At 43.0% G+C, this 25,244-nt stretch overlaps 1 protein-coding gene across 1 annotated transcript; it reads right to left on the bottom strand.

The window, feature by feature from the left end:
* Nucleotides 1–30: 30 nt before the first annotated feature.
* LOC139647195 (insulin-like growth factor 2 mRNA-binding protein 2) lies at nucleotides 31–25,244 on the bottom strand (the record flags this gene model as incomplete). The annotated part of the gene is made up of 3 exons (XM_071523059.1): nucleotides 24,885–25,244; nucleotides 23,677–23,737; nucleotides 31–79 (listed from the first exon to the last, which is right to left on the bottom strand). Coding segments are annotated over exons 1-3 (285 nt in total), but the record flags the coding sequence as incomplete, so codon positions are not given.

The following is a 25,244-nucleotide window of genomic DNA, read 5'->3' on the forward strand; positions in this document are numbered from 1 at the left end:
CACACACATACACACACACAAACTACTGACCTCCCACTGTAGATGAGGGGGAATGTTCCGGATCTGGATCTTCCGACTCCTGCGGAGATGAGAGACAGAGAGGGAGTGGATTTAACAGACCTGAACCACAAACACACACACATACATACACACACACACACAAACACACTTGGGAGTTACAGTCGTCTGTTGTCTGTTGATGGTCAGGAACACACTCACCAACACATGGCACAGACAGAGTGTTTACAACTAAGCCGAAAGCTGAAACTTCACTCTCGCAGACACTCACACTCATATACACATTCACATACGCAGCATCACACTCACAAACTCAGTCATTTGGGAGAGTTACTAGTTTCTGCAATACGTGAGAAACCACCTAACTTTCATGACTAGAGCTGAAATGCAGAGTCACCTTCATGACTGTATTGTATGTAATTAATCAGTCTATGTTATATTACATTGTATAACACCCACGACTCATTTGTCCCAGTCACGCTGGACAGTAACCCAAATCAGAGGATTGTCACAGACCTGCTGGAGGAAACACAGGTGTGTAGGTAAGGGGGTTTATTACACAGCACCTAGTGACTTTCAGCAGCACCCTCCTATACGTGCTACTGCCCCACAAAAAAACATGAAATGATAAAAAATAGATCTGATGACAATGGTTGTGAGCTGAAAACAAGAGTGCTGGAAATGCTTGTGAATGGAAAAACTGAATGATGAATCGTCAAGTGATTCGATAAACCCAAAGACTACATGATTAAAGTAGAGATGATTTGATGAAAACCAAACCATTTTTAGCATTTATCACCACTTTTTTATCATTCATCATTTATCATATAAACAACAAAACTGCCATTTATCGTTTAAAGGCCAGCCCTAGGAAGGTGGAAGTGACAAAAATATAAATAATTGGAGATATAAAATTTTCCTTTCATTCATCACTTGCACTACAAAATTGCCATTTATTGTTTAGTGGTGCAGCCTCAAGGTTGTTTATTGCTTGGAGATAAAGTTCTGCTCTCTTACCTAAATGACAATAGAAAACCACACCCACTGACAAACCTCCTTCCACAAACCTGCAGCAGACAGCAACAGGAGAAAGTCGAGCAATCTGACACTTTTTTATCAAATCACTTATATCTTAATAAAAATCATCCTTGGATTTACCCAATTGCTTGACAATGTATCGCTCTTGTTTTCAATTCACATGCATTACCAACAAATATATTTTAAATCATTTCATTTTTGTTACTTCCGCTCCTCATACTGTCCAGATAGTGCTTGTGTGCACGTGTGTGTGTGTGTGCGTGTGTGTGCGTGTGTGTGCGCGCACGTGTTGGATATTCCAACTTTGTGCATGTGGATTGCACTTGATACAGAGACAAGCCCATGGCTCAGACAGACCCGGAGACAGACAGACAGGACTCTCCCTCTCTGCCCTCTCTGAGATCCACTGCAACCAAACAGCCTCTCTGCCTCAAGTGAGCGTGTCCGCTCAGAGAGCAAAGCCACACAAACCGCCCAGCGACCACAAGCTGTTAACAACTACATTAACGTGAGTGAGCCCAGCTCCGCAATGAGAGCTGCTGATTTAAAAAGCAGAGAGGCTGGCGGAGAAAAAGCCACACCGCTGAGGGAACGAATCCCAATAACCATTAAAGAAGCATTTCAGCGTATGAATAGGAGGTATTAGAGGAGGGAGAGAGAGAGAGATTGGAGGACAGAGGTACAGAAATGGAGTGAGAGTGCTGGTGTGGGAGGAGAGAGGGGAGAGAGATAATGAGAGGTGGATCTCAGTTCAGGGGGTTGCGGCACGGTACACCCAAACACACGGAAGCAAGCATATAATACATGTGCGTGCAAAGTTAAACACACACACATACCTCCCTTTCTATCTCCCTCTTCTATCTCCCTCCAATACACACACAAACACATATTTCTCCATCTATGGCTTGCATCTTTCTCTCCAGAATCTGCAGTCGTCTGGGTGCAAAAGACCGCAGGTCAGAATTTCCTGTCAGCGAGGAGCAGAGGACTGGGCTGGCAGCTGGACATGAATGAATGACTCTTTCTAATTGTGCTGCTGGAGGAAAAAATCCCAGAGGGAGAAGAGCAACACAGCGTCACACAGATCTGGGACAGACCCGCTCCCTTCTCTCCTCTCCTGCCGTTCCCTCCCTCCATCCAGGGATGTATTGTTAAATGTAAGGGGGGTAAACTATAAACTGCTGGCAGTGATCACCATCAGGCGAACAACCACAACAAAAACAGTAACAAAACACAACAAATATTATCACAAAATAAATTATTTTCAAAATAGTGCTGCTGTGATGTTTTAGTTTCTTGAAAAGACCCTATTTAGATGCAAATTACATCAGCGTGATTCTACAGACTATAATCTATTCGATAAATCCATATGAATAAGATTTAAATCAGTTTGAAAAGGTGGATAAACTCTTTCTTAAGTAAAACAACAGGCAAACTGAGTTGAGGTGGGTTTATCCTCCACTACATCCCTGCCTCTCCCATGCGTTTCCTCTGACAATAAGAGACCGTAAAACATAGAAAAACGGGAAAGTGATTATTCTCAATGCATCCTACCAAACACTGGCCTGCAAGCCTTCCGTCATTGAAAGTGGCTACTGGTGAGTGTTTTGATGAAAGATCTCTCTTGGCAACCAATATGCAAACAAGGATAGACCCATAAAATCAGTCTGTACCACTAAACTACATTACCGTTTTCAACATAGTAAACAACCTCCTGCGATCCAACAGCAGCCAACGGCAGAAAAGCATTTAAGGCCAACTCCAAACCTCAGCAACAGCCCCAAACGTCGACTTTCCTGGGTAGCCGAATATGGACAATAAAAGCTCCATTCATTCGGCATCGTCTGGCTAAATAGCCCGTGAATTCTGAGGGCCAGGTTCTCTATTGTGCTTTTGCTAATTGATTTGCTTTTCTCAAGTGCCAACTCTAACCTTGATCAGTAATATTAGACCGCATGAGGCTGAACTGGTGCACAGCAACAGTGGTGTTGTCCTCTGTACCCTTTATATAAGCACCCTGGAGAAGGATCCATTGACAGAGAGCGAGCGAGAGTGCGAGCGAGAGAGAGAGAGAGAGAGAGAGAGAGAGAGAGAGAGAGAGAGAGAGAGAGAGAGAGAGAGAGAGGGGCGAGGTGCACTCCTGGAGGGCACAGCAGAGATGCGGAGATTGGCGTGTGCAGCAGGCTTCCTTTATCCACTACATCAGTAACACTAGATCACCACAACACATGGATCTCTTCCTTTTCAAACTAGACCACTTTTTTATTTCTTTAACACACACGTTAACTGGAACTAAAAGTCACTTGCTTGTCTCTCATTCTGAAATATTTCTCCTCTGTTGCTGAAGGAAGCACCCTGAATGGGCATCTCATGGAAAAAGTGACAGTGCGTCCCAGCAGTTCTTCAAGATCTCATTTCCAGCATGCCTGTGGCTACTGGCTGCCCATAAGATCACTGCTCTCTGTCTGTCTGTCTGTCTGTCTGTCTGTCTGTCTGTCCGTCTCCTGGGTTTAGGGAGGGGCCCCAAGACACACACCACCCAGACCTGGCAACACACACTATTGTCTCTCTCCACACACACTGCTCAGGTCTGGGTACGCGTGATTTATTCCCACAACTTGTATGTCCTCAAGCAACAGTTACTAAGTTTGTTGCTTTATAATCAAAGCGACGGGGCATAACCCAGTGGTAATATCTGAAGCAGCAGGCATCAGTGGTAATATCTCCTGTTTGTTTGCAGTCAAGGTGAACCCAACGCCCTTTCTCAGCTAGCCCTCCTCCTGCTTTCCCAAAGCCCAAAATGAACTGCAGTAGAAGATGCAGACTGAAGTCGATGGTTACTTAATGTTTGTCGAATGTAACCAAGCTGTCTGCTGTTGGTTTGGAGCGGCCTGCCAAGAGAAAAAAGAAAGCCTCTCAATTTCGGCCTTTAAATATCTGAGGGTGGCCATGTTCATTTGAAAAGCTAATATTTACTGCACCCAGCTGCACTGCACAAGGTAAAAAACCATGTCTGCGCACACGCGTGCATACTAATGCGCACATGCATGCGGAGCAGTCGTAGGAATTCTAACCTCTGAGAGGGCGGGCAGACAGAGGGGTGAGAAAGAGGGTATTCACCCCTCGCCAGCATCTTGCAGTGTTCCTAACGATGAACATCTGATCATCACTGTCAAAAGCTCCAAATGAAATTCACCATACATAAATCACAGGGCTGCATGTGGAGAGACCTAATTGAATAAGGAGCATGTGTCTGCCAATACAAAATGGGGGAAGGCTTTTAAATGATACCCTCTTTGGTGGAGGCTGAGAAAAGCGGTGGGACAAGAAGTCAATAGCTAGGGCAGTCAGGGAAGAATCCCACCACAAATGGTATACATTAGATTAATATAGTGTAGTAATTTTGCAGTAGCCAACAGCATGGCTTAAAATATATACCGCAATTGCAAAACGCTGCGAGTCAAACATATCGTGAGATATTAGGCGTATAACTCAAAGATATCACCGTGAACCTGACAGTGTTCGTAAAGCTTTGTATTTTAAATTGTCTCTTAATTACAGGAGACAGCTGAATTCCATTCAATTGCCATTTATTGAATTGATATGAAATGGAATTAAATGAAATATAGGCCTATGCAGGCTGTACTGACCACTAAAAAATACAACATAAGGAAACAAGGCTAAAAACTGTTTTTGTTTTCCCCAACAACCTTGTTAGACATTAAAAACCTCTTTCACCTTCAGTGAGTGCAAATAATTCATTTCATGCTGTTCTATGGGGCATCATGGCCACTCACCTTGTCCTAAACTATCTTTAAGTATTTTCTTGTTGAACAGTCCAAAAGAAATCCAAGTCGTCAATATCAGTATTAACACAAGGGGAGAACACAGTAAGTCCATGTTTTTCTTTTTTTTTTCTGATATCCTTCAGAGTTCCTTGACTGGGAAAAAACTTTTAAGAGGAACTCACAAGGCAGCAGTGATTAAACATTTCCTTCTCTGCTCAAGCATTCTGTCTAATGAGGCCTTTAAAAGCGTTGTTTACCTTTCCCCCCCGGCTCTGTGCAGATGCCCATGCTGTCAGAGCGCTCACAAGGCCCGCAGTTCTGTGCCCAGCGGGGGAGCTCTCTCGGGAAGAATAAAGAGACATCCCAAATAGCCTTTCAGTTCACCGGGCCTGTCCGGGGCACGCTGCCTCACCAAGCTACCACAGTCACCTCTGCAAAACACCTCACATCTAATTGTTCCTCCATAAAAAACCTCACCTGACTGATAAAGCGTGTTTTTTTTAATCCATTCAATTGTCAATTCCCTCTCTCCTGTCTCCATCCGGCTGTCAACTCTCTCGCTGACTGATTCTCAAAAGTGTCTGATTATAAACTGCCCCTCCGTTGCTTCGCAGCAGTGTAGCGACATATTAGCTGGTGATTATAAGAGACAATTGTGTCCCTGTGATAAGATGGTGAGTAATATCAATGGATCAGTCTAATGGCAGAAAAACAGAAAGCTTCCTATACCGCCCTCCTCTCCTCTCTGTAATCTGTGCGTTGACAAAGTGCTTTGTTCCAGCAGATGGCCTCGCTTGATGACACAATAGATATCGGAAGTCCAAGTCAAGCCAGAAACAAAGGCTCAGGCCGATGAAAGACTTCATATTGCGCACAAGAGAATGGATGACTGTCAAAATGAAAGGTGATACAGGCTTCATCACAGCCATACAATATCGGTAAAATAGGAAATTAAAACCTCTACGGTCATAAATCACATTTGAGGCTTGTGATTATGCACCTATACGCTCATATTGCAAAGCCTGTCTGCTTGTTTTTTTTTCTCGTGTCTGTCTTCCTTTGTGTGTAGTCCAATGCTTCAGTGCTTAGTGTAGTATTATGTGACCATCTAACAATCAGATACACCTACATTGCTCTGTATGTGAAGTTGTGCTTATACCAGTGTGTCAGCATGTTGCTGTAAAGCTCTGCAAGTTGTCAAGATGCCTCTGCACCATCTACTGCATTTAGCAAATGACACAATTCTGATTTACCCTGTGTAATATTGAAAACAGTGCTGGTTCGATTGGTATATGGGTCAGTCAGGGTGGGTTGGTCTAATAGTCTGGTGGTCCTTATACACCATCCAGAGACTAGTCTAATCTGAATTAACCGCATTTCCAGCTTTGACCCTTAAGCTCTTAAGCACCTAAATGCCCTGAAATCTCCAAGAGGAAGCCACAAGTCAACAATATTCAGGAGACCCTACTGTACTCGTGTGAGAAGACGTCCCTCTGCTCCTCTTTTCAAAGTCTGGCAGCACTCCCACTGTGCTTTCTATTGCTGGATTAAAACAGAGCACAGTGCCATTTCTGTGTAGTCCTCTGTGACACGTCTCTAATGTGCATCCAATTGTTGCGGAGCAGACATAACAGAATTTGTATGGTACAACTGTCTATCCATTGTCATTGTCTTTTAACTAAAAGGGTCTGCTGCTCGAAAATATGTGCATGACACTGTAGCAGTTCCTCAGCTTACGTATTACATATTATATACATAAAACATATAGTTGTTGTTTTTTTTTTCTTAAAACATAACCATTAGTTGCATGCTTCAACATGTCAAGTTAACCAAATGCTGAAAGGTAAAGCACACAACCACTGGCCCATGGCGTCAAACACAAGCTATGGATGACACAGAAAATTGTTATAATGCAGTAAAGTATATGTAAATATAAATAGATTAATTGACTGAAATGTCACTTACTGTGAGCCATGTTTAAGAGAAACATAGTAAAGAAACTGCGTTACAATAAGCCTGCTAAGAATTAAGGATCATTACCAATAATTAAGTTGACCGAGGCCACAAGTAAAAAAAAGAACCCAGAGGAGAAAAGAGAGCTGTGCACAAAACAGATACTGGGTCAGAAATATTAAAGACCTTGATTCAACTCAATTTATATGATAATATTTTCAAGGTAATAGCCATCGTTACCAGTGACACTTACCTTCACATTTAATTTAATTAATTCTCTCTATTCATCCCAGCATTGAATTGCATTCATCACAAATCTATTCCCCATCAGCCTAAGCCAGAACATGGACATTGTATATGCTCTTTGTCATTTCTCCCTCATCATATATTTTTCACACTGACACTGTAAAGTGAACAAAGCTGGCGCTCCACGGTGCTGCTAACCATCTCATCTCAGTGTGTAGCGCTCAGGTGCCGGGCTCTGTTTTCCCTGCTGGCCCTCAGCGCGTACGTAAGAACTCATCAGGATGCAGCAGGCTCACCTGCCTGCCTGTTTCTCCTCACGCATTACTATTCACTGTGGCTGTGGCACAGAGGCAGGAAAGCAGGCAGAAAAGCAGGCAGGTAGACACACGCAGCTCCCTGCTAATGGAAGCTACAGCCTTCCTGTCGAGATCTGCCTGCTCCTTGCTGTCAACACTCACTCAGCTGGATAATAGAAAGATGTAAATAAGCAGCGCTCGCACATCGTTTGTTCACCGCTGCATTCAACACAGAGTGCGTTGAAATGGTCTGTTGGTGATGCGGAGAAACATCAAGTAGATTGATATCTTGGACCACAGAATAATTCAATAGCAGAGGATGAGGTTGATTCAGAATGATTCAATTGATTTCACTAACTCGGTCCAAGCAAGTCATTTACGTTTGAGATGCACACAGTGTTAAGGATGGAGTAGCAAAATGTTTATCCTGCTTCAGATGAATGGTCCTCATCATTACCTAAGGAAGCAACTTTCTGTATAGAGCGTTATGATTTTCACTGGGCATGTAAGCCCAAAGATAGATAATATGGTCAGAATGAAAGGCAAGAAAACAAGCAATTAAATCATATAGCATTTTCATACACAATATGATTAGACATATGTAGCACTCTTAAAATGTGCAGAGCAATTTGCATAAAGCTGTAGATGTAAAATTAATTTCAGTTCTCAGGTGTAATAATCACATTTAATTTCAGTTGGTGCTAAAATGCCACAGGGTACCTAGCTGACACAAAACAATTTTTCTGGCTCCTCAGCCAATGAAGTGAGTATTTTAAAATGTTCAATTTGCTTATCGCTGTGGCACAATGCATTTCTGTTTAAATGACAACTGTTGGCAGCAACACAGCTACTGAGCACACCAGCATGACACAACACGAATTCACACATTCTCAAACAAATCTGTACATTTGCATTTGGTGCGCCAATCATTCTCGTCCCCCGTCGTCGCCCCTTTCTTTCTAAATAAAGGTCCCCGCTGAACCTCCTTCTTAACCAGTATAGTAGGTGGCCTTGGCAGTGTGAAACAGTTGCTTACGCTGCAGTGGGGAGCTTTATAAATGTTAATGACTAGTAAGAACCATATGGGATGCCCTGCCTCATAAAGGATGCTACACTGACAGAACGGCTGGGACAGAAACTGTGACAGACAATTGACTGTAACTATCGCTAGGACAACTTTCCTGAGATTATCAACCGAACCTGAATGAAACACCAGTGTGGAGCGCAGGCAGCTTCCAAAGACCTGCCAACAGTCCTACACACAGCAGCAAACCTCACCAACAAATCGGTGTTTACCCAAAACCTAAAATAGAACGAAAAACATTGAAGGCTTATAGTGATGGACATGAAACACAACTTGCAATCCTTTGCAAAATGGGATTTCTTTTTACACAAGTGCAGCAAACATTCAATCAGATGCAACGCCAGCATTTAGATCATCTACACATAAAACGTCATCGGTGCTGCAACCGCTTCCCCTGCCACTGAGCCACAAGCATGAGACAAAAAAATAAATACAAGGATGATTCCAGAGGACATGCAGAGTCATGCCCTACACTGTCCTGTCTGTCCTGTCCTGTCCTATACTGTCCTGCACACATCAAACACCCGCTCCTCCACAGTGAGCAGCAGCCTGCTCCTTCAGAAACTGAGGAATCCTCTGAGTCCCCATCACAAAGCACACAGTCAGCACTCTGCTGCACTGTCACTGACAGGCACACAGCGAGCCTACAGGGATACACCACAGGCTGACACACACATGCACGCAGAGGCACGCACACACACACACACACACACACATATACGTATACACAAGTGGACACACTAACGCATAGCGACTGGTGTGCGTTCTTTTCACATCCCCCTCCCCTACACACACACACACACACACACACACACATATAGATATACTCTCTCTGTGTCTCTCTCTCACACACACACACACACACATTCACACACACCAAAGGCTTGCTCTATGTGCTAAGGGCTACTGACAGGTGGATACCAGCTCATACTGCGGTGGTGCAGTGTGGGTCCGATGTTAGCTGCTCCTCATTGCTGTGCTCTGTAGCTTTACGTTGAGTTGTACAGCATGTTCCTTAGGTCTCATCCTTTAATCTGCCAACCGTGCGGTATTATAGCTGGGAGGCTGAGCCTGCCTGCCATAGGTGTAGGTCCCGTCAGGGTTAACTTGGATCAATACCGCACGTACACCACTCAACATTATGCAAGCCCTCGGATTGTCTGCCCGCCCGTCTGTCTTTCTGTCTGTCTCTCTCGTTGCTCTCTCCCTCTCTTGCTCGTCCACAGTCTGTCTCTCACTCATCCTCCCATCTCACTATTCTCTCCAGCTCCCTCTGGAGAGAGAGGTTACTTGTTCACGCACACATACACACACACTACTTCTTCTCTTTCCTGCTCTCCTCCCCCTGTCTGTAGTGGAGTCCCTAACAGAAAGTGAAAACGTGTAACTGGCAGGAGGTGAGTGAAGACTTATCCTCTGAGAAGCAGAAACACTGACAAGCCCGGTCAACAAGGAGCATATTTTAAAAACATCCTGCCAATCACAGCTACTGTCACTGAGGAGCGCTCGCTCTCCATACGGTGGCAGAACAAAGCGTTCGGGAGCCACAAGATCGCTGGCGGTGTGTGTGTGCAATGTAACACACTGCGTTTCTTAAACACTGGGCCGGGAATCGGTACCAGGCTGTGAGATGCTGCTGAGGGACGGGACAGTTGTGGCTGATAAAGGAATAGGCCACTGTTTAATATGAATTTGAATCAAAACAAAACAAAATAAGTGTAGTGTCCTAATGGAAAATATAGACAGAACATTGGATTGGAGCCACAAATTAATTAATAAACATAAATAAATAAGTAATAGATAATAATAAATACTATTACTACTAACAATAATACATTTTATTTGTATAGTGCTTTTCTTGATACTCAAAGACACCTTATATAAACCAGAGGTATATACAAAATGAAAACATTGCAAATAATTAACACTGCTTAATAAAGAAAATGCAACTAAGAAAATAAAGAAAAATCCATAAATAAGAACAGATAAAGAGATTAAATGAATTGTAGATTAAAAGCGAGTGAAGTAAAGTGTGGTATAGTAGAGTGAAGCAACCACAATAAGCCATCAAGAGAGGAACAGGGTGGGAGGGATTATCTATATAACACACACATGTGCGGGTTGGGGGGCAGGGGCAGTGCAAAACGGTTTAAGGTTAAAATTACATCAATAGCAATTTTTGAGCAGTAGAGAGACCAGATTCAATTTACTGCCTAGAGAGGAGGAGCATGGAGAGACAGAAAAAAGTGATGAGGGTGGAAAAATCTTCTCGTCACCACTTGTTTCCTCGCCACCGGCTGCAAAACAACAGGTTTTTTTTTAACAGTTATGGGCGTCTAGCTGTAGGCAGGGCGGAGCTAGATGGATAAGAGCTTCCAATACATTAATTACATTATAGTGCTCCTCCCAAAACCTTAGATCATCTTGTGTCACGTGACTCACAAGTGGCTGAAGTGGCATTATCCCTGTCTGTGTTTAATCCTGTGGCTCAAATGGCTCCAAATCCTGACCTAGTCTCCGAAATGAGGCAGGGGGGCTTGAGAGGAACCGGAAGTGGGCTGGAGGTTAGTGTGGAGGTGTGTGTATGTGTGTTTGTGTGTGTGTGTGTGTGTGTGTGTGTGTGTGTGGGGATCAGTGGGGACTGGAGGAGGTGGGTGCTGGGAACGGGAAATGGGTGATTTGGATAAGGAAGGGGAGGGGGTAGTTGGAGTTTAGAGGGTGTGTGTGTGTGTGTGTGTGTGTGTGTGTGTGTGTATGTGTGTGTGTGTGTGTGTGTGTGGAGCATGGGCATGCAATATGTGGGCTAATTCAATTATCTGAGGTGCTCATGAGGGTGTGAGCCATAATCAATATGCGATAAATGCTTGAGTAAAAAATCCTGAGTTGAACGTCGATATCTGAAGTTAGGAGTCTGCCCAGAGCCACACAGCAGAGGAGAGCGGATGGAAATGCCTGTTGTGTGGGCAGCATTTAAAGTGAGACAGAGAAGGAGAGAGAGAATTATGGTTATGGTGGAAAGGCCTGGGGGAAAGGTTTGTTGTTGGTACCTCTACATCTTGTATGTGACTAGAAGGCACTTGGTAGAGCCCAAACCTCTGCCAACGCTGAGCAATCCTTCAACTTGCAAAGCTGCGGTCTCCAAAACGGTTTATGTTTGTTTGTTGTTTGTCTTCTGGGTTTTATTTTCTGAGAAAATAGCACTTGAATGCAACGCTGTTAGCAGCTGACTTGGAAGTCCTGGATGTCGGACCTTGCACATGAACTCAGCATAGTGGTTGTGGTTAAAAAATGATAATCGTCGAATAGCGGAAATCCCAGGTCCGGATCGGCACCAAAATCTGATCAAGTGGTCCTTGGGCCTTCAAATTTCAGCTAAATCCATTTGTAACTTTCTAACAAACATAAACAGACAGGGGTGAAATCATAACCTCCCTCCAACTTTGCTGCTGTTGGTAAATGCACACAGCGTAAGGGAAAAGATGCTCGAATTCAGAACCACGTCATGATAAATAGAGCAATCACAATGAAGGAAGGGCTGTGATTTGTGAGAGGGGATATTGAAGGGTGCAGTCTTCTAATTTAGCAACTGTTTCCAGCCCTACTCTGGCTGTCTGCTTATGACTCTCCACCACACAGGAACACTGAAACAAATCTGCAAGCATTTACAGGCCGGCTGCTTTCATCATTCCTGGCAGACAACATATGACGCTGGTTCCCCTCTTTAACAAATACCCTGTTTAAGTGGAAGGGCTATTAGCAGTGAGGGCTGACCTGAAAACCTGGCTGCTCATTCTTTAAGACAGCTACAACAACCTCTCAGAAAACCACAGAGTCAATGTCAAGGCCCGGGACAAACAAAATGGTAATAAAAACCACACATTATAAAAGGACCTCATCATCAAAAAGCTATTGTTAGCAGTGTGTAAATTTAATTACATTACATCACATCATTTAGCAGATGCTTTTGTCCAAAGCTACTTACAATAAGTGCATTTTGTCAACAGTAGTCAAAACTAACTGTATATCACAGTCTTCATCAGCTAAGCCTTTAATATGAATAAGTAGCATTTGTAGAATCAGAGTGTTTTTTTAAATAAGAGTAGAAGGGGAGGAAAATCGTTACATGATTTGTGAATTCAAGTGGGGTCCAGGTGTAACCTGAAGAGATGAGTCTTCAGTCTCTGGCGAAAGATGGGTAATGATTCAGCCGTCCTGTAATATTCTGTAATTGTTTAACGTTCAGTAATTATATAACGTTCTGTAATTATTCCATGTTATAAAGACGACAACAGTGTAAGAGAACTGGCCAGTGTTTTGAGAAGTGAACCAGTGCAGCATTTTGTCTGGTGGCATTTCCGTTATTTTCACTGGCACTGGATCAAATCCGAGCCTGCCTGTCTGTGTGTGTGTGTGTGTGTGTGTGTGTGTGTGTGTGTGTGTGGACCTGGGCCGTGAGCGCAGGGACACACCAGCTTTGACGCTATGTGGCGATGGGGAGGAAGCAGCAATACTGTAAATCCTCCACAAACGAAAGCCTGAGATGTACCCAGCGCAGCTGCACGTCCATCAAAGGAGGAACAATTACACTTGACGAAAGGAAGAACAAATACAAGTCCTGTTGAATTAGATTGTTCTTCAAGTGTAGCATATTTGATGTACTATCTTCAGTCGCTCCACATCCATACCGCTGTCTCTTTGACATCAAGCTCGGCTTTGAAGCTTGTCATTCTATATCTCTGTAATTTATTTCTCCGCAACGTCAAGAGACTGGAAACTGGGCTGACTGGAGTCACTACTCACACCACTTAAAACAAAACCAGCTTAGCAACCAGCTCTGAACTGTTGCCTCCCGCTTGGGGAATGGCAGGCACACACAGGCGCTATGCGCACACACACACACACACACACACACACACACACAAGGACATAAAGACACATGCATACACAGACGTCTATTGCTGTCAAAGAATTCCAATAGCGGTAACCACAACTCTACTAAGAATAAACTGGCTGGCTCTGTTACACTATATGATAGGGTGGCTCACATTTAGCTTACAGTACATAACATACAGTTGGACACTATTTACTCCCCCTCCATGCTTACACAGAACCGGTCTCATTCTGTAATGCCACGCTGTGCCAGGGGAGAAGTGACATTGTGAGTTGGAGAGAGAGAGCGCACGCAATCTAGGTTTCACATGGCCCGCTGACACAAAACATGCACATGGGGGGTGGGGGTGGGGGGTGGAGAGGCACCAAACGCTGCAGTGGAAAGAGAGAGTGTGACAGTCCCTAGAGTGAGGAGCTGAATCGAAATCATCGTGTGAGCTGCATCTTGTGGAATTCACCATTAATCAAAATGAAAATCTCCTCAGCAGGCGCAGAGTGAGTGTGCTGCTGTTCTGTACTGCTTAGCTGTACGTGGAAAAAACAAAATGAGTTGTTTTGATCTTACTATGCACCAGAAGCAAAGACCCCATTAACTTTCGCATCCCCACCCGCAAGAACACATGCATGGCTGCTTCAACATCAAATATTTACTAACCCGGTGAGCTGAAGATGCCCAGGTTTTGCCTTTAGATTTTTACAGGATCATGCTCTACAGTGGGTACACACTTTGGTTGTAATTGGATTTGTGTCAATGTGTGCTTCATTGAATCTGACAGGGATGGGTAATGCATTAATCAGTGTCATAATGTTGTTAGCGTGCTTAAGGCAATTGTGCTGCATTGTTGGCTGAAGAGCCAGCATTTTGGTGAATGCTGAAGACAGATGGCAATAAGAAGTATTGAGAACTCAATGTTTAACACACATGCCCAATCAATCAATCAGCTGGTATCCTAGCAACTTGCTTGTACTTTTGACAGCATCACCACTACCAGTGGGTGTTGCTTAGGCACAGAGTGCATTTATAGATGGGAACATAACTACGCTGAAACAATATGGTTTGCAATAGCTTCATAACCTGAAGAGTGAGCCAATGCTCTCCACGTACAGTAGAACATCAGCACAGCTGCTACTGTACCCATAGGAAATATTAAGCATGGAGAAACCAGTATGACTTGCACAGATTGAGCACTTCACAATACGACATTGAATACATCCTCCTCTCCAGGGAAATATGAACCGAGGGTCAACAAGACAGCAACTCTTTACAAACAGTTTTTTCATGTTCTGCTCACAGCTCTACATGTGCAGCTCTCTGCGGCTGCTGTATGAAAACACTCTGCTCTCCACAACCTGACGTTTGGTGTGATAAAAATCAAGAGGCTCCCATAGGGTTTCTCTCTTGAGGCACTGAGATACAGCGATGCTGTATATGCTAAGCAGACTGCACCTCTCTATTCCCCTCTCTCTCTCTCTCTTTCCATTGCTTTCTCACTATCATTCTCTTTCACACACACGCACACACTCGCTCTCTCTTTCTCACTCTTACTCTCTCTCTCTCTCTCTCTCTGACTGACTGGGTATTGGCATGTGCTAGGTCACTTGGCAGGGAGGCGGATGGAGCCGTTCTGCTCTCTAGCACCTGCCTGGCCCACACTACACGACTCATCTCTGGGCTCAGCAAATCATAGACAGGATCAAGCACAGCTGTTTAAAACAACAGGCTTTATGGCATATCACAACTGCCAAACACTAAACGCTGCTTCAACTGAAACTCAAGGAAAGCCTACAGAGACAACCACAGCTCTGTGCTGTAAAACATGAGAAGAGCTGCCATTGTGGACGGTTGTAAAACAGTCCTGTGGATAGAATAGAATAGAATAGAATAGAATAGAATAGAATAGAACAGAAAGAGCCTTTTTGAAGCCAGATAGATGCAAACAAATCTCTCAGTACTTTGTTAACTTGAATGTGTTAATGAGCTCGCTCTATCATGCAACTGAGACGAAGATAATACACGGTTAAAAGAGAAAAAAAAAAATTTCCACTTAAAAAGACAGAAATAAATCATACAGTAGCCACTTCACATTGCACATATTTCAGATAATGATGTGTTTACCACAACAGGGCCATGATCTGTGTCTCTAGAAATTTATCCTACTCACTGTAGGCGGGGATATTCCTCTAATAAATTACATCTCAGCATCTAACTACCAGTCACGAGGCTGGATCTCTATCAGAGTGATTCTCTTTAATGCACTCACTGCCCAGCAGCGAGAATGACGGCAGTGTTACACAGTACAGTGCATCACAGTAAAGAGACTGCGAGAGAAGGTAGGAAACCGTGGAGGGAGTGAAGTCAGATGCTGGGACAGAAGAGTGAAAGATACGGGGTCGATGTGAAAATATAGATGGTTTCCATTTCTGTCAGCTCCGAAACCCACAATCAGCAATCCTAATTTTTGTGGGCAGACCCGTCAGATTCCGCTGAGAGAGGGGCGAAGCCACTTGGAGCCACCAGCAGCCCCAGCTTTCCGAGCCTGTAGCACAGCCTGCCAGCCAAGGGGTAGAAATACTGCCCTCTATCAGCAGTGCTCATTCCCACCCACACAAGTACAGAGACACAGACGCAGAGAAAAACACAGAATGACAAGCACAAACATGCGGATTTGATATACTAGACAAATACGCACACGCACGCACGTCTCTCTGACTCTGCCTCTTTGACTCGGAAGTCCTCCCCAGGTCTTCCTCTTCCGTCAGAAGCAGAGTGAAACAAGAGGAAACACAATGCGCAGACTGTACTCTGGCTCACTGTACTTGTGTTGGAGGCTCAGCTGTGCGGACCTTACTGTAGATGATTTGTTCTGCAGGGGATTTTCCCTGCGTTTCCATTCCATACATATGGAAGAGGATGGAAACGGTGGCTCTGAGTGGGTTTATGAATAAGAGAGGTCAGGAAAGGGTTGAGGCAGTGACATAGATGGGCAGCCCACTCGGCAGTTTTCCCTGACTCACTTGTGGAAAGAAAATGAGTACTTGAGCGTTTCAATGAAGAGATAACATTAAATTCAAGAGGCATTTTTATTGAGACACCTTACTGGGATATGTATTCACTGTCATATAAAATCAGCACTCTGACCACTGCACCACCCATAGCATGAGCCGCCGAGACAAGACAGCACTACAGACCGGCGCTCGCAGCTAACGGGTGGGCAGTCTCCACTCTCCTGGAAAGGAGGGAAATTACAGGGTCCCTAAACTCACAGCAGTTCACAACAACCTTAAACTGTAATCATAGGATTGTGAAAACGCTATCAAAAGATATTATAATGACAACTTGTAAGGTGAAACCCAGGGTGGCGAATGCAGTCAGCTCAGATTATTTTCTGTAAAGGCTGGATAAGAGAGACATAACTTTCCTTTTTGCAGCTTGTGTGTTGCCCTTTTTTCTCCAGAGGGCTTCGGGCTCATATTCTGAAACCCATCATACTTTAAGCTCGCCTCCTATAACTAAGCACAACACTCAAATCTGGTTCCCATAGCAACGCAGAGAATAACCCAACCTAGAACAATTGGAACTGAATATAGAGCTACCTGAATGTAAACACATGGACGTGCACACACAAACACACCAACAATGACACTTTCACTCTGTCTCTCTCTCCTATTTAAGCATGCTCACCTATGTGTTACAACATTTACTGCAGCATGGAAAGCCAATATCAAAAAACATTTACACATCCACGTGCGAAACTTGGTGTATAAACAGGCAAATGCATATATTTAAATAATTTAATTTTTACACCAAATACGGTTGTTCCTTTTAACGTGACACACAAGGTAAAAGACCTTGAGAACTGAGAAATGGCCGTGGCAAAAGTCTGAAAAAACAGATGAGGAAGGCGATTGGACCGGGAGACGCTTCAGGCCAGCAGCATTCCCAAATCGAGGCTCTACGCCAGTGTCGCCGAGCGTTAAGGACAACCTATGAACATACTGAGGGCTCCTCTGTCAGGCCAGTCAAGGCCTCTTCATAAATCTCACATCCACACCTTCTATCCCTAACAACTCGACCCGCTTGTGCAGGATTGGCTGCGGGCGAGAGTTAAGGGCGTTGGCTCGCTCGCTGTTGCCCTCTGATAGGCTCGTTGGATGTTTTCGCCATATTCATTTCACCTGTTCAAGACCCATCAGAGCTCCATATTTCCGCACGGGTAGTGGGTTATATGGCGTTGATATGGGACAGGGACAGGGTCTGCCTGTGTGAGAATTACCACCTGTGTCTCAGCTGCCCACCCTTGCGTGGAGACACACCCTTGGGTGCCCACTGGGAATACCATGTCACTGGCATACTGAGTGCTGAGGGGGTGAGAAACACTAAACTTTACATCCGGCATGCAGCAATGCCTTCAGCTGGGATTCGCCACAGCCTTTCTCTCTTTCCAGTGTCTTCCTCAAGCTGCATGTGTACGCAACCCCCCCTACATGCACATGCCGCACACACACACACACACACACACACACACACACACACACACACACACTAACACAAGAGAGACAGACTGAGAAGCAGAGGGACTGATAGAGATGGAGGGAGAGGGTGAGAGAGAGAGAGAGACGGAGCAGCTGTTACACTTCAAATTACTTACCCAAAAAAGAACTTGGGTACAAACTGCGCTACTCATAATAATGATTTAATATTCATTAAATATTCACATGCAGCACATTTAAAATTCCAGCAATTCATCAAACCCTACTTAGCAAAACAGCATCCTCAAACATCATAAATCTTACAAAACTAGACAAAATGATCAAAACAGTGATGGTCTTTGCTGCAGAGGAGAAGGATGGTGAGGATTACAGCAGTTAGACTGATGACAGATTTTTTTTGTACGAACAGGAGAGATATCCGACCGACCAAACACAATATAACATCGGTGACAAATCCTCTCACGGACTTCTACAGTTCAACATCAGAATAAAAATGACCCCACTGGCTCAGTTCAAGGAGACTTTATGCTAAGTTTTTTTTTCCTGCTATGGGCTATCTTTCCATCGCTCTTATCATTCAATAATAATAAATAGTGAGAAGTAACGGTGAGGTCACATCTAAAAAACACACAGACAGGAGCAACCGTTCCAACTACGTGTCCTATTGGCTGAATGGTGCTCCTCAGCCGAAACTGCTATCTGTCACTGACCAAGCACATCAGGAATTGCTGCTCCAATTCTGTCACTTCCCTTCAGGTGAAACCATCTCCAGCCGGCCATAAGCAAGCAGTGAATGGTCCTGTTTCATATTTGCACTAAAAGAGGACACTCAGAACCTCAAGTCAGAGGAATTCCTCTAAACCCAGCCACACCTTCCACACCTAGTCACCGCTGTCCCATAGCCATCAGGCTGACTACTTCATTCCTGGTGAATTTCTGGTGAATTCCTGGTTCTAATGAGTGTTACCATGCAGTAACGTATTAGTCATGCAACAGGTTGGGGTGGAATGACAGCTTGCCACAGAGATACTCTATCGTTGCTGCTGCTGAAATGTACATTCAAGTGTCTGTGAAAGGAGATTCCAACACAAAGAGCTTAAACAGCGATTCCACAGGTCTGATAGACACACAATGAATTTACAATTCTCTTATATCTAATCCCACCGTTCCCCTAAGCTATGTACACTGTTGCACTAGCAAGGCTGTTATCACTTCAAGAGAAAAATACACTACTCCGCTTTTATGAGAAAGGAATAAATGTTATACAAATTTAGCACTGCTGGAGAAAGACTGAAATGAGAACGTAGGGGCTTGAACACACTCGATTACAAACCTATATCTGGCACATGACAAATAAACAGTCATTACCACTTTGATTATTCCTGGAAGTGCTAATGCAAATATATTTCGTTTACTGCTGTATGTTTTCACCTCTTATGAGCCTTATTGCACAGCAGAGGGGATCGGTCAGAGATGCATCACATTGAACGCCCCCCCACCCCCCCTTCGTGAGTCCAAAGCCTGAGGCAGACCAACGGCGAGTTAAACAAACAACAGCAAAGCTCTTTAGGGCAGAAAATGAACATTCTTGAGGGACACCTCAGGCATACAGCCTCATCTGTTCCCCTCGGTCCACAAAGCGTGTCCCTTTTTGTGTTCTGTGAAAATGAGCGAGCCCTCCTCACAGACAGGTGAAGGGAGACATTAGGAGTCATGAGGAGGGAGCAGCGGATAGAGGCTGGGAGAGGAGCAGTGCAGTGCCTCCTGCTATCACTCCGGACAAAACCGGAGCCTGATTCGGAGAGCCCCCCACACCCAGGATCAACTGGGGAGTATTAATGGATTCGGAGTGGATCAACTGATGGCTATCGTATTTCGCTGTTATGACTCAGTGTGCATTGACAAACCCAACACACATCTGCATGTGCACTGTGGTGCAATGCAGATGTTTACACCCATGTCTTGGTATATACCCCTTTTGGAACAAACAGGTCTAGTAGTCAATTTAGCTTTATCAAACTATGTTTCACTTCAATACACTATAAACTTATATTCATGTGAATAGCACAAGACAGTTCAACCTATGTTTATTGTAATAAAACTTACTGGCATGTGATGCAACAGTTAGTTACTAGATTCCATTCAATTCTATGTTCAACAATTGTTTACTTTAGTATATAATCATGACAGGAAAGTCTGGCTTTATCACCTACAACAGCAAGGTACATAACCAATCAAGTGTGTAATATTCAGGAACACAGATTTAAATGTGTAGCCTATTCCACAACAATTGAAGTGACATGAAACTGTCTTCACATGGCTAATAATACTTGTTGATCTGTCTCTTCCACACCTCCTCCACCTTTCCTCTAGTCAATCAACGCTGCATATCATTTACGTAGCACCAACATCAGTTAACACCAAGTTATATTCTGCTTCCTCTTGAACAATTATAACAATTCAAAATACATGTGTCACACTGTGTTGCACTGGCAGAGACTCAGAAATGTCCTTTTAAAACTTCAAGAAATTTCAACTCAAAAGATGAAAACGGAACATGCAGCAGGTGATGTAATCGTGTTATTGAAAAAGAAGAAAACTTGTTTAAACAATTTCTGATTTCTGGTGGCAGCATAAATCATCATTAATAAAATACAGCAGCAAAAATACATCAGGAATAATTACCTTTAGGCTAACAAACTCAACATTCACAGTTATATTGTTCAGTCTTTAGTGTGAGAAATCTCTTTCAGAATATGTCAAACAATGCATATTCTATTGAAATTTAGCCAATATAAATTAAGGAATTATTCATAATCATTCTACATACAACTGCCACCAAAGATTTAATTTATTTTCTCTAGTGTAAGTGTGTTCTTTGGTATTGATTATTTCAGCAAATCAAAAGATGTAATAGTTTATATCTTACACCTGCAATTTTGCAAGAAGCTCAGATGATTATGACAATTAAATTACATATGCCAAACATTTAATTTTAGGTTTTACTTGCAAATATCAAAATATGCAAGTAATTTTGAATGAGATCACAATACTAAAATCCAGATAAAACCTATATTAAGTAACCTACATTATTATAACACTGATCTCATAATCATATCGATCAATTTTGATAAAAATATTCCTTATAATTTAAAACATATATTTGGAACATGATTGATAATGTGAACTTAATTATTCTGCATTTACTGAGAAAAGAAGCTTCAAAGGCTTTTACAAATTAAATCAAAAAGCTAGTTTACTGCTTTTTAAAATGAATCAAAAGTAAAAACATATGCAAGATGATGATTTTGAATCAATTTAATATTTCAAAATGTAAAATAACTGTCATTTCAATAACATTAAAATCAAAATTAGGATATCAAAATCACAACAGTTAATATCTTTGTCCAGTAATTGCACTTAAAAGGCCCAGTTCTTTCCAGAATATAAGTTCATTAGTAAATGTAATTACACAGACAGTATCAGAATCAATCACAATTCTTTACCTAAAAATAGATTTAATTTAATTGTCAATTCCACCATACCTATCAGCACACTGCATAAGACATTACACAACAAAACACAACTAAAAAACAAACAGCAGACTTCACACACAACAAACGCCAGTGAAATCTGCAGCAGCCTGACAAAAAGCAAGAAGTGGCAGCAGGCCTCAAGATGAGACTGAAACCTGAGCTTACACAGAACTTCCTGACTGAGAAAACCCAAACTGATGATTGGTTCATTCCTCATGCTATGTTCAGCTATGACTTCCCTATAGTAATGACGTATATTTTACACCAAAACCAGCTAAGCATATCTATAATAATGACCATTATTATTTAAATGCAAGAATGGGTGATACAATATTAGATTAATAGAGCAAACACAGAGAGGAAATATAATTTCTATGAGTAGACCTACATGAGTCACAATTATCAATTTCATTTTTTTTTATGTTAGCAGCTAGAGCAGCATGGATACATTTGATAGCTATTAATCAGAATCACACATCTAAACTTGCATCAACTAGACTTCTAAAATTTAAGACAATTATATCCCACGTCGAGGGACAAAAAAGACGCTTTTTAAACAGTCCATACTAAATCAACGTAAATATTTCTGCAATAAAGGACAACAAAACAACTCCACTTCTCTATGAGAGCTAAATGTGAACAATAGCTGACAAGCCTTTTGCAGCACTCACCACAATTTCAAGCCTGAACGTGGAAAAACGTTATCACTACAAAAACGATTTGAACAAATATTTTTTTGGACAATATCAAATAAAACTGCATAACAGAGCTCATTTTTTCGCAGTGCCCTCTGGGCAAACACACACACACATATAGGCCTTTTCTACGTGGGCTGCACCTACACGTGTAATTTCGCCCAATTTCACAGATTCTCTGTGCATTTCAAAATGAACACCTGTAGGCGTCATTGAATATAGACATTTCGACTCAACTAACTCAACCGTGGCGAAGATCACGCTAAGGCCTTTTTCAACGCGCATGCAGCTCACACAGGCCTACAAAGTGCTGACTGCACACACGCAGCCACATGTATGGCCGTTTGATTCATTTGATTTCCCCCTCTAGTCGTGCAGTGCAGGGCCATCATGGCAGCCATTATGAGGCTCCAACATTTCCATGGCCTACGTGCGCATTGCTGTGGGGAGTGGCGCAGGCTTACACCATGTTGCGCCCCACTCCACGCAGCCTACAGAATACCTCAAAATCGAGTCAAAGTACAGCAAATAACATCATTTAGTATTTTAAATTGATATTTTTGTTCAGTGTGGCACAGCAAACAGGCGAGAGCTGTATGCAGGGAAGTCTAGCCTGCACTAGAGGGGGAGGACTGGGCTGGAGGCGCATAAAGCAAGGGTCACGTGTTCCTCCACAAGGGGCTTGAATATTTACCTTTTTGTCACGCAATGTACTCTTTCCTACACCCAAAGGCATTGTTATGAAAAGAGGCAGGTCTGTATGTGTAGATGGAGTAGATATCAACTGCCACCATCGAGGGATAATATGTTTTTTCGCCATTACGCACAGGCAAATGCTTAAGGGTTTTATTATTATTTCAATCAATCAGAAGCTGCTGAATGCCTGTAGGCTGCAGGCTGCGCGTGCAGGATGGGCCGTGATATAGAAGAAAAGTGGGATTGTAGAGTTTTTGGTTGACTCATAGATTAGCTGACAACCTTCACCTCTCCTCCTCTCGCTCTCTCACACACACTAAATCTCTGACACACACACACACACACACACACACTAACCAAAGGAAAGGCTCATTTGATTAGTATGCAACTCATAGTACATTGCAGTGTTACAGTCAATAATGAAATCAAAGTTTCCTGCATACTCATATTGGATATAAATGGCCTAAATGGCCTGGGGAGGGGGGGGGGGATTATGAATTGTAGCCTCGTGTAAAGTTAGCTCATATGGGAGATCCAAGCTATGAATCTCGGATACACTAATTTAGTTTATGCACAGTGTGTGTGTGTGTGTGTGTGTGTGTGTGTGTGTCCTTGTCCATATTGAAAAATTGGGATAGGTCTAAATGCAGATCACACGAAGGCTATGGGCTACGCGTGTTCTGCGAATGTTAGGGCACATACTGATTATTTTTAAAATCAGAATTGCATTACATTTCCAAAGCCAGATAATAAAAGATTGATTTGCCTGCAGAAACACACACTGAAGCCCGGTGAAGAGGGAAAACTCCCCCTACATTTCACAGCGGAAGCCTACAGGTCAAAGCGTGCCATGGGACAAAAATATAAGTGTATGACAAAATGTATGTGTGTGTTTGTATGTGTGTGTGCGTGTGTGTTTGTGTCAGATACATCCATTAGGCCTACCTTAGTTTTTTGGGAACAGAGTAGTCTACCTCTATCACCTTTCCGTGTAATTCAACTTTACCTGTAGGGACGAAAATTGATAGTGTAACATTAGCTCCATCATGAAAGTAACAATACAAGCTGACATGACCGGTAGGCCTACAGCAACACTTTGAATCACTTCACAAGTAGGTGCCTCACCATTCAATATGCAACAGTAACCCCTTAAAAACAACTTTAAATGGACGTGTCACGCGTATTGCGGCGGATAAAGTGGGTATGGTTTGATTAAAATGTTCGCCGTGTGACATTTTGTGAATCACATTTCAGGAAATCGGCGCCAAAATGAAGCATGATAAGCTTATATAGTATGGGGGAAATGGGCAGCCATGCTTTCCACTCCCACAACCCTCATTGCAATGAGGGGTATTTTTTTTCCCTCTCAGTAAAGAATGCAAGATCAAAGAAGAGGGGGTTTGAAAGAAGAATGACTTGTACTCTTATGTAGGTAGGTCTTTCTCCGTGTTGATAAAGCCGGGGGAATATCCGTGCTGCACAACGAGCTTGAACATGGCTTTCGTTACTACTATTATGTGTATAAGTGGCCTGGCGCAGCACGGAATTGGCGTCTCACCTCGTCCCCCCTCAGCTACCTGTTTATTAGCTCTTTCCTCCGGACCCCCATCACCCACCTCCAAGACACCTCGTAAAAACATACCCAGACATCATAGGAACATGGTTTTGACAAGTTTTTTCCGGTTCCTTTGGTCTGCTCTTTTCAATAAAATCAAGATAAAAAATAAGTGAAAAATAATTATGCCTACCCGAACCATCAGACCATCCCATACATTCCAGTGGGTGATTGCAAAGTAGCGCCCCACAGTATCGGTATCTCCAAAATATAGGTTATTATGTGCGTTAATTGCGTTACGACGACTCGTGTTTTCTTTAGGCATACGGGCAGTAAAGCCCTGAGTGTGTCCTATGATCTATAATTTACCCAATTTTTGTTTGACCATGGTGACTGAGCGATCATCTAAACTCTGATGGCACTGGTGTGATCGCAAACCCCAACACTGTCCCGAGCAAAAAATACAGGGTAAGGCAATTATTAACATTTCACATTTCTGTCCCAATCTATTGTGTGTTTTAACCTGCCCAGTTTACACTCGCTGTGGATTTTTCTGTCACCGCAGCATCACCCGTGTAGTTATCAAATCCACACTTACCAGAAAGAGTCTCAATAGCCTTTATGGCCCAGTTCTGGTCGGGGAAGTCCACAAAAGCATAGCCGGATTTCAGTAGGACCTGGTCGGCCACTGGCAGCTTCCTCTCCCCAAAGAGCTGCTTCAAGTCCTCGACAGTGACCGAAGGACTTAAATTCCCAACATATAGTTTGTTCATGATCTGAAAGGAAAAATCTCGATAGGGTATCAAATCTTACAGAGGGAGACGATATTCAGAGAAGTAGAAAAATAATAATAATAATAATAATAAAATAAAAAATAAAATAGAAAAATCTGCTGAAAAAAACAGCAATCACCCCCCAGGAAATACTAGGCTAGGCGACCCCCCAGCACCAACTCTGC

Source organism: Centroberyx affinis, unplaced genomic scaffold (assembly GCF_046629955.1).
Source record: "Centroberyx affinis isolate AG114_WGS23_722 - 3 ecotype Tasmania unplaced genomic scaffold, CSIRO-AGI_Caff_v1 ptg001058l_1, whole genome shotgun sequence".
Classification (NCBI taxonomy): domain Eukaryota; kingdom Metazoa; phylum Chordata; class Actinopteri; order Beryciformes; family Berycidae; genus Centroberyx; species Centroberyx affinis.